The sequence below is a fragment of the Chiloscyllium plagiosum genome, unplaced genomic scaffold (genome assembly GCF_037043375.1).
Source record: "Chiloscyllium plagiosum isolate Xiang-an unplaced genomic scaffold, Cpla_swu_hap1 HiC_scaffold_5, whole genome shotgun sequence".
In the NCBI taxonomy this organism is placed as follows: Eukaryota; Metazoa; Chordata; class Chondrichthyes; order Orectolobiformes; family Hemiscylliidae; genus Chiloscyllium; species Chiloscyllium plagiosum.
This window is the reverse complement of record NW_028270143.1, coordinates 81,472,559-81,487,956: the sequence shown is the minus strand read 5'-3', so window position 1 is coordinate 81,487,956 and position 15,398 is coordinate 81,472,559. Positions and strand designations below refer to the sequence as shown.

General features: G+C 38.0%; 1 protein-coding gene across 4 annotated transcripts in view; it reads right to left on the bottom strand.

Moving 5' to 3' along the window:
- LOC122550012 (signal transducing adapter molecule 1-like) overlaps positions 1-15,398 on the bottom strand; it is a 76,187-nt gene that overhangs the window by 13,565 nt on the left and 47,224 nt on the right. For all 4 annotated transcript variants that reach the window (XM_043690392.2, XM_087987365.1, XM_043690389.2 and 1 more), the window contains 6 exons: positions 9,468-9,657; positions 9,109-9,203; positions 8,779-8,867; positions 4,047-4,134; positions 1,456-1,510; positions 440-593 (listed from right to left, as the gene is read on the bottom strand). In XM_043690392.2, the coding sequence (XP_043546327.2) occupies positions 440-593; positions 1,456-1,510; positions 4,047-4,134; positions 8,779-8,867; positions 9,109-9,203; positions 9,468-9,657 (671 nt within the window). The remainder of the gene's footprint in view (positions 1-439; positions 594-1,455; positions 1,511-4,046; positions 4,135-8,778; positions 8,868-9,108; positions 9,204-9,467; positions 9,658-15,398) is intronic.

Genomic DNA, 15,398 nt, shown 5'->3' with positions numbered 1-15,398 from the left:
GAATTATGCCAGGGATAAAGAGATCCACGATGTGAAAATACTAAAAGCAGCTGGAATGTTTTCCTTGGAAGAAGTGAGAGGGGAAAGATCCAGCTATTGTGATCCATGTAGGTACCAACAATAAAGATAGAAAGAGGAAAGGAGGTTCTGCTGAGAGAATATTGATGGTTTAAATAATATTTTCAATAACATCAACTGCCTTACAAAAAGAATTACTGTTGTTGAAGCATTTATCCACAAATTACTTTGGATATTAATGTCTGACAGTTGGTGTGGTAAAAGCACGATATCAGATTACATCATTTGCCATTTAAAAATATTTCATTTAAATCTAAAAAGAAAACTAAGTGCTCAGGAAGAATTGTGTCCTTATCAGAGCAACAAGAAGAATGCATTGCCACATTCATTCTTTTGTTACATTAAATAACTTTGAACACACCTGAGATACTGCTACAGAAGATGGCTGCATGTAATACTGTTGGCTCTGGAGTTTAGCATACATGGAATACATTGGGTCATCATTCATCAACTTAGCATACAAGGATAGAGCCTCCATTACTTTCACGTTTAAATCCGATAGTTCAGAGTGTTTCCTAAAATTTCAATAAACAGGCATTTAAGAAAAAAGGTAGTCCAGGAGATTGCAGTACAGACAATGAAAATTTGTTAAGCCTGAGAGTTTTCAAGTTCCCTTCCACTGACAGAAGGTGGTGAAATGACTGGTCTTTTCCAGTCATCACATAAAAGGAAACAAGCACCAGGCAACCTCCAGACAGCTACCCTTCAGAGAAGAGGTAGTGAAAGTCCAGACAAACAACTTCATTGCGATAACTTACAGGTCCATCTGAGAACAGAATGTTCTGTTGCTACTTTTCTAATTGACTGCCAATAGGGAGACTTATCTCTAGGTAGTTCTCTGCCACCAGGACCAAAATGTGATAATGGAAGGGGATCTGGAAAGCAAAATGGTAAGGTCACCTTGTCCCTCTTCAGAAGAGAAAGTCCCAGCCTATTCAGCCTCTCCCTATAGCCTGAATGATAAAGGTCCCTTGTACTCTTAATAACCTTCCTCAATGTCTATTACACCAATTTTGGTGTCATCTGTAAACTTGTTAACCATTCCTCCTATATTTACATTCAAATAATTTGCATACATGACAAAAAGTAGTGGACCTAGCACCGATCCTTGCAGCACACTGCTGGTCACAGGCCTCCAGTCTGAAAAGCAATCCTCTACCACAGCTCTCCATACATTAATGTTTGAAAGTTTTTAAAAAGTCTGAAATTCTGAGGAACTGGCTTCATAGCAAATTCCTGTACCCTGTTCTGGTTATTCTGCTGTAGCACAGTCATGGCTTCACAACTTTGAGTATGTATATTAGATATGTGCAAAATACAAATTAGCATCAGCTTGGCATGAAGCAATGAACAAACTCTGAAAACATATATTTTTACCTGTCAATTTCTTCTAACTTCTGATCTATGAGTGGTCCCATTTGGTGACAGATACCTGGGAAAGTTTAAGAAATGGAGAAATGTATAGTTTTCTAAACTTGCTTCTGGTGAGATAAGGTGGGGAAGAAAAGATCAGCATTGAATAAACAGAGAAATTAAAAAGTTTAAAACTATTTGGATTAGATGATAATAAATAGGAACATAGAGATTAGGAGCAGGAGTAGACAATGCAGCCCTTCAAGCCTGCTTCTCCATTTAATGTGATCATGGCTGAATTTATCCTGATCTCAACTCCACTCTTCTGCCTGCTCCCCATATTCCTTTATCCTGCTTTTCATCAGAAACATATCTATTTCTTTCTTGAATATGTTGATTGATTTTGCCTCCACTGCAGTCTGAGACAGTAAGGTCCACAGTCTCAAAATCCTCCGAGAGAAATAAATTCTCCTCATCTCAGTTTTGAAATGACCTCCTCACTCCAAACCCTCTTGTTTGAGACTGTCCCACAAGAGGGAGCATCTGTTCAACATCCACCTCATCAGTCCCCTATTGCGTTTTGTATACCCCAAAATCAGATGCCCCACCCCATTCTTCTCAAGCCTAAACAATTCAATCACTCCTCATACAACAGCTCTTTCATCCCTGAAATCAATCTGGTGAACCTCCTCTGAACTGCCTCCAGTACCACCACACCCTTCAAGTAAGAGACCCAAAACTGGAAACAATACTCCAGGTGTGGTTATAAATTAATAATACTCCTTTATTTTCATAATCCATTTTGCAATGAATGCCAGGATTCCATTTGCCTGCTGCTGTTCAGGCACAAAGACGCCCAGATCCCTCTGTACTGATGCACTCTGAATCTGCTTCCCACTTAAATAATGATTTGCCCTTTTATTTTTCCAGCCAAAATGGACAACCTCACACTTAGCCACATCCTTAAACTCCATCTGCCAGATTCATTCCCATTCTCCTCACCTATCAATATCTATCTGCAAACTTTATCTCCTCATCTGGGCCTGCTTTCCCACCTATTTTAGCAGCATCTGTGAAGTTTGCTATGTTACACTCTGTCCCTGCTTGCAGATCATTAATAACAATGTTACACAAATAGATAACATTAGCTCTCACTGTCAATTGCTGAAAACTAGCATAATCTGTGCTGGGAAGTCAGTCTTACTGTGGCTCTGTGGATATGTTTCATCTCTGTGCTGCCCCCTGGAGATATCATCTAAAATGACAATGTCAGATTCCACATGTAAGGTGATGACATACACCTCTCCAGACTGCCTCTGATTTGTCACACTTCTTGTCTGGCATCAAGTATAGGATGAACAATTACTCCAATTAAATATTGGCATGGCCAATGTCATTAACTCCACTCCAAAAGCTGTGTTCCCTAACAATTAACTCTTATCATTCTCACTGACCATGGTCCGTTTCAATTTTAGACAATTTCACAAATTAATACCTCTACTTAACCCTGCAATGAAATTCTTACCCCATATCCACTTCATCACCGTAACCACTTACATCCACCACAATAACATCACTTGTATCCTCCCACTGCACCACATCTTTTACTTAACTACTACAATTCTTTCTGCCAATCTCAAATCGTATACCTCCATAAATCCCAGCTGATCCCAAGCTTGTTCGAGGTAAAAACAATGACTGCAGATGCTGGAAACCACCCGAAACGTCGATTTCGAAGCTCCTTGGATGCTGCCTGAACTGCTGTGCTCTTCCAGCACCTCTAATCCAGAACCAAGCTTGTTTGTCCATATCATAACTCGCACCAAGTCCCAAGGCCCTTATACTTGCAGACATTTAATGACTCTTGGTCAAGAAATACCCTAAATTTTAAAATTCTCATCCTGGTCACTGACTCACTCATGGCCTCTTCTTTCCCCATCTCTAAGTCCTTCCAGCACTTGTAACCATTCTCAACTATCAAGATCTCTACACTCCAACAATTCAAGCCTCTTGCATATCCCAATTTTAATTGCTACACTACTGGCAAGCATGACTTCAACTGCCAAGACTCAAATTCCCTCTTTAAATTGTTCCACCTTCTTAACACTTTCAGAAAGGTAGGAGGTCATCTGATTAATATTCCCCTTGTGTGGTCAGTATCAAATTTTGTTTGACTCAAGAGTTGAAATGCTTTATTAAAATCAATATTGCAGTTTTGGTACATCATTTGGTACATCAATTGACCCGGGTTCAATTCCCGCCTCAGGCGACTGACTGTGTGGAGTTTGCACGTTCTCCCCGTGTCTGCGTGGGTTTCCTCCGGGTGCTCCGGTTTCCTCCCACAGTCCAAAAGATGTGCAGGGTCAGGTGAATTGGCTATGCTAAATTGCCCGTAGTGTTAGGTAAGGGGTAAATGTAGGGGTATGGGTGGGTTTCGCTTCGGCGGGTCGGTGTGGACTTGTTGGGCCGAAGGGCCTGTTTCCACACTGTAATGTAATCTAAAAATCTAATCTAATTTGTAAGCATACTATTTAAATATATTGTTATTATTTTATGATTTGCTAATGAACTATGGAAAAGGGTAAATAATAACAGAAAACATGTAGCCACCCTACCTTCTAGATGAAGCAGTTCTGGTGAATCTGGTTGACCATCTGTGGGGTTAGCACCCTGCAACATCTGTAATAGTTGATCCATCTTTTCCTGTTGAAATAAATAAAACAATATAGTAACAGAAAAAATAATGGAGCTTAAGACAGATAAATCACCATCCTTCACAGAGTACCAAATTAAATAAGTAAGTAAATTGCAGCCAAATCAACAATCATTGTGCAAATCTCGAGATTAAGGAATTGCGCAGTTGGATTGAGAGCATCGCCCCATTATTGAAGAGAGGGACGGAGGAGGAGAGAGGGAGAGAAACAAACAAGTACACTATAGACCTGCCAATATATCAATTCTGGGTAATTTGCTGAAGTTCATCAAGAGATAACATGGTTAGCCTCTTGGTCAGGTCAATCGATTAACTGGTGCAAAAGAATAGACTTATGACTAGGATCTAGTGTGGATTTTCTGTTTGAATTACACCTTTTTTTAAAATAAGTCACTAACACAACGGAAAAGGGTGATCAGGACAAGGTACATAGGCATTAGGTAAAGTTCAAAACAAGAGATTATTAGCAAAAGTAAGAGCACACAGAATGGGATGCGTCCTTTTATTAAATTAATTTATTGAGAGATAAGAGACAGAGCTTGTGGATTAAGTGTTCATTGACAAGCTACGATAAGAAGCTCTCCATAGTGACATGTTTTTCACCAAAGATTTGAGAAGGGATCAGTCATACATTCAAGTGTACAGATGACATTTAGTCATGAGACACAGCAAGATTTGTTGAAAGGAGGCAGTTATAAAGACAAATGGACAAAGTGGTGAACAAAATAATTACAGGTGGAATTCAATGAGGAAAAGTGTGAAGTCACCCAACTTGAATCACAGACAAGTTAGAAAACAGTGAGAGATTAGAGTGATCAAAAATATTTAATTGTCCATCTACATAAATCATTAAAAGTTGATCCAAAGGCAAAAGAGAAACATTCAAAATGACTAATGGAACATCAGGTAAAGGTGCTTAGAACTGAAAATTGAGGAAGTAATGTTTCAGAGCTGAAAAATGTGTTGCTGGAAAAGCACAGCAGGTCAGGCAGCATCAAAGGAGCAGGAGAATCGACGTTTCAGGCATAAGCCCTGCTCCTTTAATGCTGCCTGACCTGCTGCGCTTTTCCAGCAACACATTTTTCAGCTCTGATCTCTAGCATCTGCAGTCCTCACTTTCCCCAAAGTAATGTTTCAGCCATTTACAGCATTCGTCAGACCAAAGCTGGGTAAAGCTTGAAGCTAAGTAAGTTTTATTTCAAATAATTCATTTAAAAATGTTAAAAAAAAATGACAGAAAGAACAACGTATACTACTCATTAAATTAGGGTATCGGCATTATCAAGATTCAAAGTTTAATAATCATTAGAGTTTGTTTGTTGTATGGAAGAGATGTGGCACTGCAGTATTCTTGATGATTATTGTTTTACATCGCAATTCAGTAAGTCGTTTTAAAATTCCACAGTGCTAGTTCCTATGAAACCAGTAGTAAACCCTGAAAGTCTGCAACAATACTGTGAAAGAAGTGCACTGACTACATCTGTTTTTAAGCGTTCAGAAAACCACAATCATGCAAGTGAAAGAAAAATCTGAGTTACTGTGGTGATACTAGGGCCAAGAATAACTTTGGAGGCCTTCAGTGAATGAGTTAAAGGACTTTGGATTGTTACACTGTGATGTCATTTGACCATACTGATATCCTACATTCCAGTAGAGGTGTATTGTGGGTCTACCTAGAGGAAATAGGCTGCAGCAGCTTAGGAGGTAGCTCTCCACCACTGTCTCAAGTGAACTAGGTCTGGGCAATAAATGCTTGCCCTACATCTCATGAGTGCATTTTTAAGAAGTTGAATAAATGAAATGAAAATGACCACAAGATCACTGCTTGAGCGCTAATGATGTTTCGGCTTTCAAAGCAGATGCAGATGGCTTCAGCTCATTTTACAACAGAATATACACATCCAATTTTAGATCTGCCTGCATAAATATACTCAACAGTTTGATAGCAATATGACATTTGATTAGGAAGTCATTCAGTGACAAATTGAGGGGGGCCTGGTTGTTTCAAGCAAGGCAGATGTCAATAATGATACACCTCCTGTGATCAAGATATATTCCATTCTCTACAGACCTGTCTTAAAATTGCTCATGAGCTCAAATTGCGAGACTCAATATAATGCTACATTTTTCAACAATGGTCAGCATATTTAAAGTGACAAAAGCTACCATCAACCTCTCATCAGTCATGGCTGTACTATATTTAGTTTTTTGCTGTGTCATCAGTTAAGCAAATGTGGACATGCAGCATCACCATTTCACTCAAAACCTACTTTAATAGTACAAGATATGACCTGCATATTCAACCTTGAAAGTCAAAATGCATTACAAAACTACATTTGGACAATGTTTTGTTTTGAATATGTCATCTTTTATATTATTAGTAAAAGATCTTACATTTAGCAGGATATTTGTAAAATGTTTATTGCCTGAAGGCATCTTGTAAACCTGCTAAAAGGACACTAGGATCTTGAGGGGTTTGAATTATTTGCTCAGATTGGCTTGAAGAGTAGAGAAAATAGAATTACAATTCTCTTGGTCTTGCTGTCAGGTAGATCCTTCCAAAGAAGCAGGGAAATCAGAGAACCTTTAAAAGCCCAATGCATAAAGTTTCATTTGGATCTGTTTGCCTTGTGCATAGAGTCACATTGGAGAGACTGTCTGATGACCAGATGTACACAAATGAGAACCTTTTCTCCCTAATTAGTCACAAGAAGAAGCCTTTGCAATTGTCGGCACCTGAGTTGTCAGAGAAGGTTCCTGTAAATCATAAGTCTTCTTCAATTAGAAGGAAGTCCATACTTGACTGGTGCTATTTCTTTTGCAGGATTTTAATTTCAGAACCTTGGGAAAACAGTTTTTGCTATAATTCCATATCATCTAGAATTAGTATCCCTGACAATACAGCACTACTGTAATGAAGTCAAGCCTAAAATGGGTCTTGAACGTACAACGTCTGATTGAAGAAAAGATACTGTGACTATGTCACGGCTGACTCTATGCTGCATTTAATTTAGCTTTGTTTCAGTTTTGTAGTCTTTGAATTTTAATAACTAAACAAACAAGGGATTCGAGGTTGCGTTGAATTTTTATGATTATGCCCCAGTGGAAATTAATTTTTAAATCTATTTTATCATTCCTTCTCATACAAACACAAACTAGGAGCAGAGGTAGATCATTTGACCCCTTGAGCCTGCTCCATCATTCAATGAAATCATGACTGATCTGTTTGCATTTCTAAAATGTTTATTGCCTGAAGGCACCTTGTAAACCTGCTAAAAGGACACATATTCCACATTCCTATCTGCTCTGATAACCGTCGATTCCCCTCCCTAACAATCTAATTAGTTCTACCTTAAAGATATTCAAATGACCCAACTTCCACCACCTTCTGAGGCAGAGATTTCCAAATTTGGACAACTCTCAAAAAAATTCTAATTTCTATCCTGAAATGGCAATCCCAAATTTTAAAACAGTGCTCTTAGTTCTGGGCTGACCTACAAGCGGAACTGTCCTTTCTGCATCCACCTTGTCAAGGCCATTCCAGAGCCACTTCACTCATACTCTCAAATTCCAGTGGAAACAAGCCAAGGCTGTCGAACCTAGTCTTTATAAGAAACGCACTCACCCCAGGTATCAAGTAAACCCCCTGTGAACTGCTTTCCTAAATTACAGTTACCTCCTACATTAAACAACTTTGGCACTAAGCTTAATTACTGAATCTGAACAGCAGTTAACTGTTCTTTTATTTTTACCCCATTTTGTTTTGTGGAATAGAACCAGCATATCCTCCTTCCTCATTGAACTAAATTATGCCAGCTTACATTAGAGCTCAGACATTCTACATGTTGTACAACTGACAAGATTTATAAGAAAGAATGAAAGAGTTTATAGTGCTAAATGAGCATATCAACCATACAGGAGATTCTTCAACAATTTCCCAGCTTATAACTATAGATGAAGAAACAGAGTAAGATATTGAATTCAATGAAATTTAGCACTTACAACATGTACTAAGACCAATACTGCAACAATCTCAGTCTAAATCAAAATATTCAATGTTTTTTTGCATAATTGTCTAAGGAAGATTGTATAATGATTCACAAGTTTTTTTTTGCTAGTACAAGGATTGTGCAGATCTATAATCAAAACCATAATGGAGTACAAAATTTACAGTTCAAGTTCTGCTGAAGTCATGGTTAGTTCAACTTTGGTTCACATCACAGTAAAGAAACAAGCAAACCATGTTCTGACCTCCAGCATGGCATTAATTTTTCTGAATAACAGGACACAACTTTCAGTACTTGTATTGATTTTGCCAACTAAACAACCTCCACATGGCCTCCAATCCAGCCAGATGACTGTGCATGTCTTATGCTTGCAGATCCCAGATTTTAATCACACTGCAACTGACAGATGTTTCTTCAATTGCTGAAGTTCTAATGTTTGGAATTAACTTCAGCACTTCTCTCAACCTCTCCAATTCTTAATCTACCCTCAAGATGCTCCTTAAAATGTACCTCTCTCAAGACATTCTTTAAAAACTCTCTCTTTCATATGCTTAATAGCTCCTTGAGCAGCCACAAACGCAAGTGGCTGTAGTTTGCATATCATAGTAAAGCATAGCACATACTTACTTCATCAACATAAACAGGTTCAAGTTCTGGTTCCAGTGTCTCAACTTGAACTTCGTCACTAAATTGTACAGTTTTCTTCTCAATTTTCACTGTGAAGAATAAACCATCCTTTAGTAATAACCAAAATGAACAATCATGTAAAACATACTGTTAGCTTCACAGTTGTGTTTAACTAAATGAAAACACTTTGAAGTTTTGATCTTAACAATGGAAGAAAATTATTTACCAATAATATTTTGCAAAATTATTGGTAATGATAAATTTTAGAACTCATTTTTGTACTTAGTAAACAACTATAAATGGACTAATCAATACATGTTCATTACTCACATGTCTCTGGTTCTGCTGTTAGGTCTGCTGTCACAAAATTTGATGGAAACAATCCAATCCCTTGATATGTTTCACCTTTCCACCAATTTGGATCACTATTGACAGTGAGTGAAGGGTTACGTAGTTCAGTGCCATATTTCAGGACACAGCGGTTTTAAATCATTATTCTATTGCACTCTTGTTTCATTTACTTACTAATTTTTTTTGTACAAGCTCTAATTTGCATAAATTTTCTAACCAAACATCTATTTTTCCTTGCATTTAATTTCCACCAAACTACACTACAAGTTAAGGTATTTTTAAGACTGCTTTACTTCGAGTGCTCCTTCTCTATCCATTATCTATTTATTTCCATGTACCTGTCATCTAGTACAGTAATAATCTCTCCAGCTTTAAAGGTGAGCTCATTATCTTCTGCAGCTTCAAAGTCATAGATGGCTCGCACCTTACGACCTTCAGATTTACTTGTCATAAGACTCGGAGTGCTTGGATACAAATTAGAGACAACGGTCTGTTGCTGTCGCTGTTCTTTCAATGACAATTCAATGGCTGTAAAATAACAGAAACCAAAACACAATGTTAAAGTTGGAAATATTCTATTCTCTATAAACAATTTCTCAACATGATCAGTAAATTATCATGTCTCTGCAAAACTGTAAGTTATATGCAAAACTTTCAATTTAGCAACATACTTTGGTCTTGTCTTCAGCCTACAAGTGACAACAAAAAATTACCATTGCATTACTGTTTGACAGTACATATCTTGGATATACAAAATCTTGGAGTGCAAAATGAAGGATATCAAATCCATTTGATAATTGAGTTTGAAAACTGAAGGTAGTGAATTGTATTCTTCCTTCTTCACATCAGTTCAAGCAGCTCTAGTGAGTGATTGTTACTTTAAACAAAGGACACACTATGGTCTACTTTGCAAAAGGGCATTTTGGAAAATACTGAGAAACTTTTCCCTGAAAGCAGTGTTCATTGTGTACTGATAAGCATTAATTATTCCTTTGAAAACAGTTGTGACAACATACATAGGGACAAGGAGTGATTTAAGCCAGGGGTGGAGAGTATAGTTATAATTAGGGACAGTATTGTTAGGAGAATAATGTCTATTTTCTGAAGCCAGGATGAAGAGTCCTGAAAGTTGTGTTGCCTACCTGGCACCAGGGTTCAGTATATCACATTTGAGCAGCAGAAGAACTTAGAATTGTGACAGCAGAGATCCAGTTGTCATGGTGCAGGTACGTACCGACAACATAGGAAAGAAGTTCTGCTGAGGGAATACAAGTAACTTGGTAGTAAATTATAAAGCAGAACCACAAAAGGTAGCAGATTACTAGCTATGAGCTAAATGGCATGGGGTCAATAAGAAGTAAATGTATGTCACAAAAATTGGTGTGGATGAATGGAGTTCAAATTCGTGGGATATTGGCATCAATACTGGGGAAAGAGGTGCACATGTGCGCAGTCTAGAATAATCATTGCCGCTGAATCGTACAGCTACAGTAATCAGGGTTTTAAAATGAATATTGGTGGTGGTAATGGTAAGGTGGTTCAGGTGTATGGAAAATATTTTGTTAAAACTATATGGACAAAGGAGGAGTGCAGGTCAGGATAAAGCTAATTATGATCATAAAACGAAAGGAATACCAAAATATCATGTTGCACCAAGCAATCATACAAGGTTAGGGAAACCTGATATTAGGACAAAGTTAAAGGCTTCGTATCTGAATGTGCATAGCATTCAGAATAAATGGGTTAACTGCACAAAGAGACAGATGGGAATGATCAGTTGACGATTATGGAAACGTGGCATGAAATTCATGAGCAGCAGTGTGCTTTAGCTGAGCATTGAGGCCATGTCTGTGCTTCCTCCAGAGCCACTGTGTCCATTATTGAAGGCAGTATCTGCTGACACCAGGAGCCCCTATCATTTGCAGATAAGCAAGCCTCCAAAGCAGTGTATACACAGGCTCCCATTACCACATGTGCAGTATGAAAACGCGGTGTGTCATGAAATTGTTCACCTCATGGTATTGTGCCTTTATAGGGAAAAGCTTGGGAAGTACTGCATTAGGGGTGTGAGAACGGATGTTAATAGTGGGGAACACAGAAATGGCAGAGATGTTAAATCAATATTCTGCCTCAGTTTTCATGGAGGAGGACACCGAAACCATCCCTATTTTAACAGGTCATGCACAGATTATAAAAAAGTAAGAACTTAAAACAATTGCTATCACAGGGAAAACACACTGAGTAAATTATAAAATTAAAGGCAGACAGAACAATACATATCAGCCAGAACCTGATATGTATCCTCGAGTCATAAAGAAAGTACTGCAGTAATGCATTGCTTATAAAATTCCAGACAGGTTCCAGTGAATTGGAAAAAAGCTGAAGCAAAGCCCTTATTCAAAAGGAGAGTGAAACAGAAAGTAGGAAAATACAAACCAGTCAGTTTAACATTTGTCTTTGGGAAATTGTTGGAATCCATTATTAATGAATTTGTAATAAGACATTTGGAAAGTCAACACAATCCATCAGAGTCATAATGTTTTATGTAGGATAAATTATGTTTGATAATTTCATAGAGTTCTTCAAGATGTGACAAACAAAGCAGACAATGAGGGTCTTCTAGATGAAGTGCATCTGAAATCCAGAAGGCACTTAATAAGATGTCACACAAAAAATTGAATACACAGCTGTGATCACAGAGATATTGTGTTATAGGTATCTTCACTAAGTCACTCACCAGCTCGCTATATTTACTAAATACTGCGTTTCCATTCATACATACCTCTTACTAACCCACTCACAAGGGCTCTGTATTTATTGAGTACCCAGTTCTCTTTTCAGTTATTCATAACTCTTTACTACGACACATTTTTTTATTCATTTATTCATAAAACCACAGTTCTATAGTAAATTTTACTTTTACAAATTAAAAGATTTCTTCCAAACCCATTATTGCTTCCTCACACCTTCAACCCTATCACACCTGATCGGACCTATATCTACATCAAAAGCTCCCTCTGAATAAGTGTCAATAGAGTAACATTCTGTATTCAGAAGAATGACTCCCCGCTATCAAGTCTCCACAAAAGAGTATAATATTAATCGGCCCTCACCAACCGTCTCTCCGGACCTGAATAGATTACAGAACATCAAGCAGTTTCCTCAATTTCATGTCAGTGTTGAATACCTTTTAACAGGGCCACTATCCCCTTGACTGTTAAAACAATGCTTGCGTGAAACTGCATGAATGAATGAAACTCACAACGGCAAACAATAAACAAACCTCTTGACCCTGCTGCAGTAGTCAATTTAATATCCTTTATTTTTAAGAAAATGTATAATTCCTAACTTATTGAGAGCATATAGGCCTAACACTTTTACTAACATTTACTAACTTAAACTTAACTTATGCAAGCAAACCGGACAGACCACACTTAATCCTATCAGGAGTAGCAGCCAGCACTTAGCAAATGTTTAAATCATCTCCTATTTCCAGGACAGAAGTCACCCAAACAATTGTGTACAATAGATCAAAAAAATGTAACACCATAGTAATGGAATTTTAATATATATAAGAACTGTGTATAAAGAAGTTATTGTAAGAACTGTATTTCGGGATTCTATCGCTTCCTCAAACTTGGGTCAGTGCAAGCGCTAAATAAAGAGGCTATTTTCGCCATTCACCAATTTCGGTCGTTATTTGAATATGATCCCACATCACACGAGGTTAGGGATAATAGGTAACGTTAATGGATAGAGGATTGGTTACATAACAGAAAGCAAAGAATCAGGATAAAATGGGTCTTTCTGGTTTGGAAGCAAAAGCTAATTTGGCCCTTGGACACCAACTGTTGCATGGATAGAATGTCTATAATCAAATTTGCAGATGGCAGTAGAAGAGGTGGGAAAGTAAGTTACAATTTAGGATTAGGGAATTTACAAATGAATGTGGATGGGTTAGGTGAATGGGCCAAAAGTTGGCAGATGAAGTTTAAGTTGGTCAATGTGAGGTTATCCATTTTTGGTCAGAAGAACCAAAAAAAGGCAAATTATTTAGAACGAACTTCAAGATATTTGGTGCAGAGGAATCCAGGTGTCCTTATGCATGGGTCATGAAAAGCTAATATGCAGGTACAGAAGGTAATAAAGGGGGCAAATGGAAGATCGGTAATTATTGCTAAAGGAGTGGAGGAGAGAAGTGGGGAAGCATGGTTGCAATCGGAGAAGGCATTGGTGAGAAAAAAAACAAATCAAAAGAGTACTCTGTACAGTTTTGGTCCTATTTACTTGATGAAGGATGTATTTGCATTGGAGACAGTTCAGACAAAGTTCACTAGATAACTTCAGAGATGAAAGGCTTGTCTTCCCAGGAGAGATTGAGCTATTTAGGCAGCTATTTCCTAATGTTTAAAAGGATGAGAACATATCTGATCGAAGTATTTAAGATGCTAAAGGGGACTGACAAAGTAGACAGAACAGGTACTTCCTTTTGTGGGGCAATCTAGAACGAGAGATCATGGTTTTAAATCTGCTGCTCTTCAAGCTAAAACTGAGATAAAGAATAATTTCTCTCAAAGGGTTGTGAATTCGTGCAATTCAATATGCCTGGGTACAATGGACACCAAGTCACTGAATAAATTTGAGGAGATAGAAGATTTTTAATTAGTAATTAGTTAAAGTGGAATGGGCAAGGAAAATGAAGTGGAGGCCATGATGAGATCAACCACAATCGTATTAAATGGCGGAGCCGGCTGAACTGCTTACTCCTGCTCTTAGTTACGCTCTTACATCATATGGGTGAATTGGAAAACACCATAGTTTTCAGATAGAGGTGGGGTCAGTGCAAATTTAATTCAAGCATCTTTAAAATAGTCAACTTCCATCGGGTTTGAAATCATACAATCTCTGAAAATAAATTTATGAGCTATACCATTACAATTATTAAATTAGCCCACCAATTCATGAACCATAGGAGGCGAATCACAAACTCCATTACAGTGTCTAATCACATTGACAAGGAGCATCTTTTATGTTCCATTTTCCACATAATGCTTGCAATTACTGTAAGTGCATGTATTAGCGCTCATTAGCAATACTGCAATGAGTGACTCACCTCCGGACTTTCAAAACCTGTCCATCATTTTCAAGGTACAAGTCAGGAGTGTGATGGAATACGCTCCAATTGCCTGGGTGAGTGCAGCTCTGACACTCAAGAAGCTTGACACTATCCAGGACAAAGCAGGCTGTTTGATTGGCACCACATTCCGTTTACTCACTCAGGTAGACATAAATGATCTCAGGACATAATTTGAAGAGCAGGGAAGATATCTCTGATGTTCTGAGACAACATTTACCCCAAAAACAAATGGACATTGATTAGATTACTTAGTGTGAAAACAGACCCTTCGGCCCAACAAGTCCACACCGACCCTCTGAAGAGCAACCCATTCAGACCCATTCCCCTACATTTACCCATTCACCTAACACTACGGGCAATTTAGCATGGCCAATTCACCTAACCTGCACATTTTTTGGACTGTGGGAGGAAACCGGAGCACCCGAAGGAAACTCCACACAGACAGTTGCCTGAGGTGGGAATTGAACCCAGGTCTCTAGCACTGTGAGGCAGCAGTGCTAACCACTGTGCCACCATATTACATTGCTGAATGCCTACACTTTAGAAGTATCCCATTATTTGTAAAGTACTTTGTGCTGTCCTGAGGCTGTGAAAATCTGTGAACATTTTTATGGGTGTCAGAAGATTCCATCATGAGCTGACTTCGCTTACTTCATGTACATGGCTCTTTTAGACAGTGGTAAAAATTGGTTGCCATATCTAGTTAACAACTCCTTAAATTGTGGATCATACAACTACCATATGATACAAGAAATAATTCAAAATGAAAAAGATGGTTTTTTGTTCACCTACCAATTCCTATCTTCTTTAGGTAACTATCAGCATCTTTGCATATGTTCAGACCTGTTCAGCCATCACCAAAGCATACTCTGACACTCACTGACTCTTCAGCTTTGGTAGTTTTATTTCAAAACCTTGTTTAACAAACTCTTCCATGGCTATACTCCTCTATTCCTCCAGCTCAGTGTGGAATTATACCTTCTGCTCTTCTAAATCCAGATGTCTACACATTTGCTTCTACCTCCAGAAGCAAAGGCATAAACTTAGTTTGAATCAGTTTTACTTAATTAAGGGTTAAAATTTCCTAAAACGCTAACTGAAAAAGTCAGAACTAAGGGAACACAGATATACA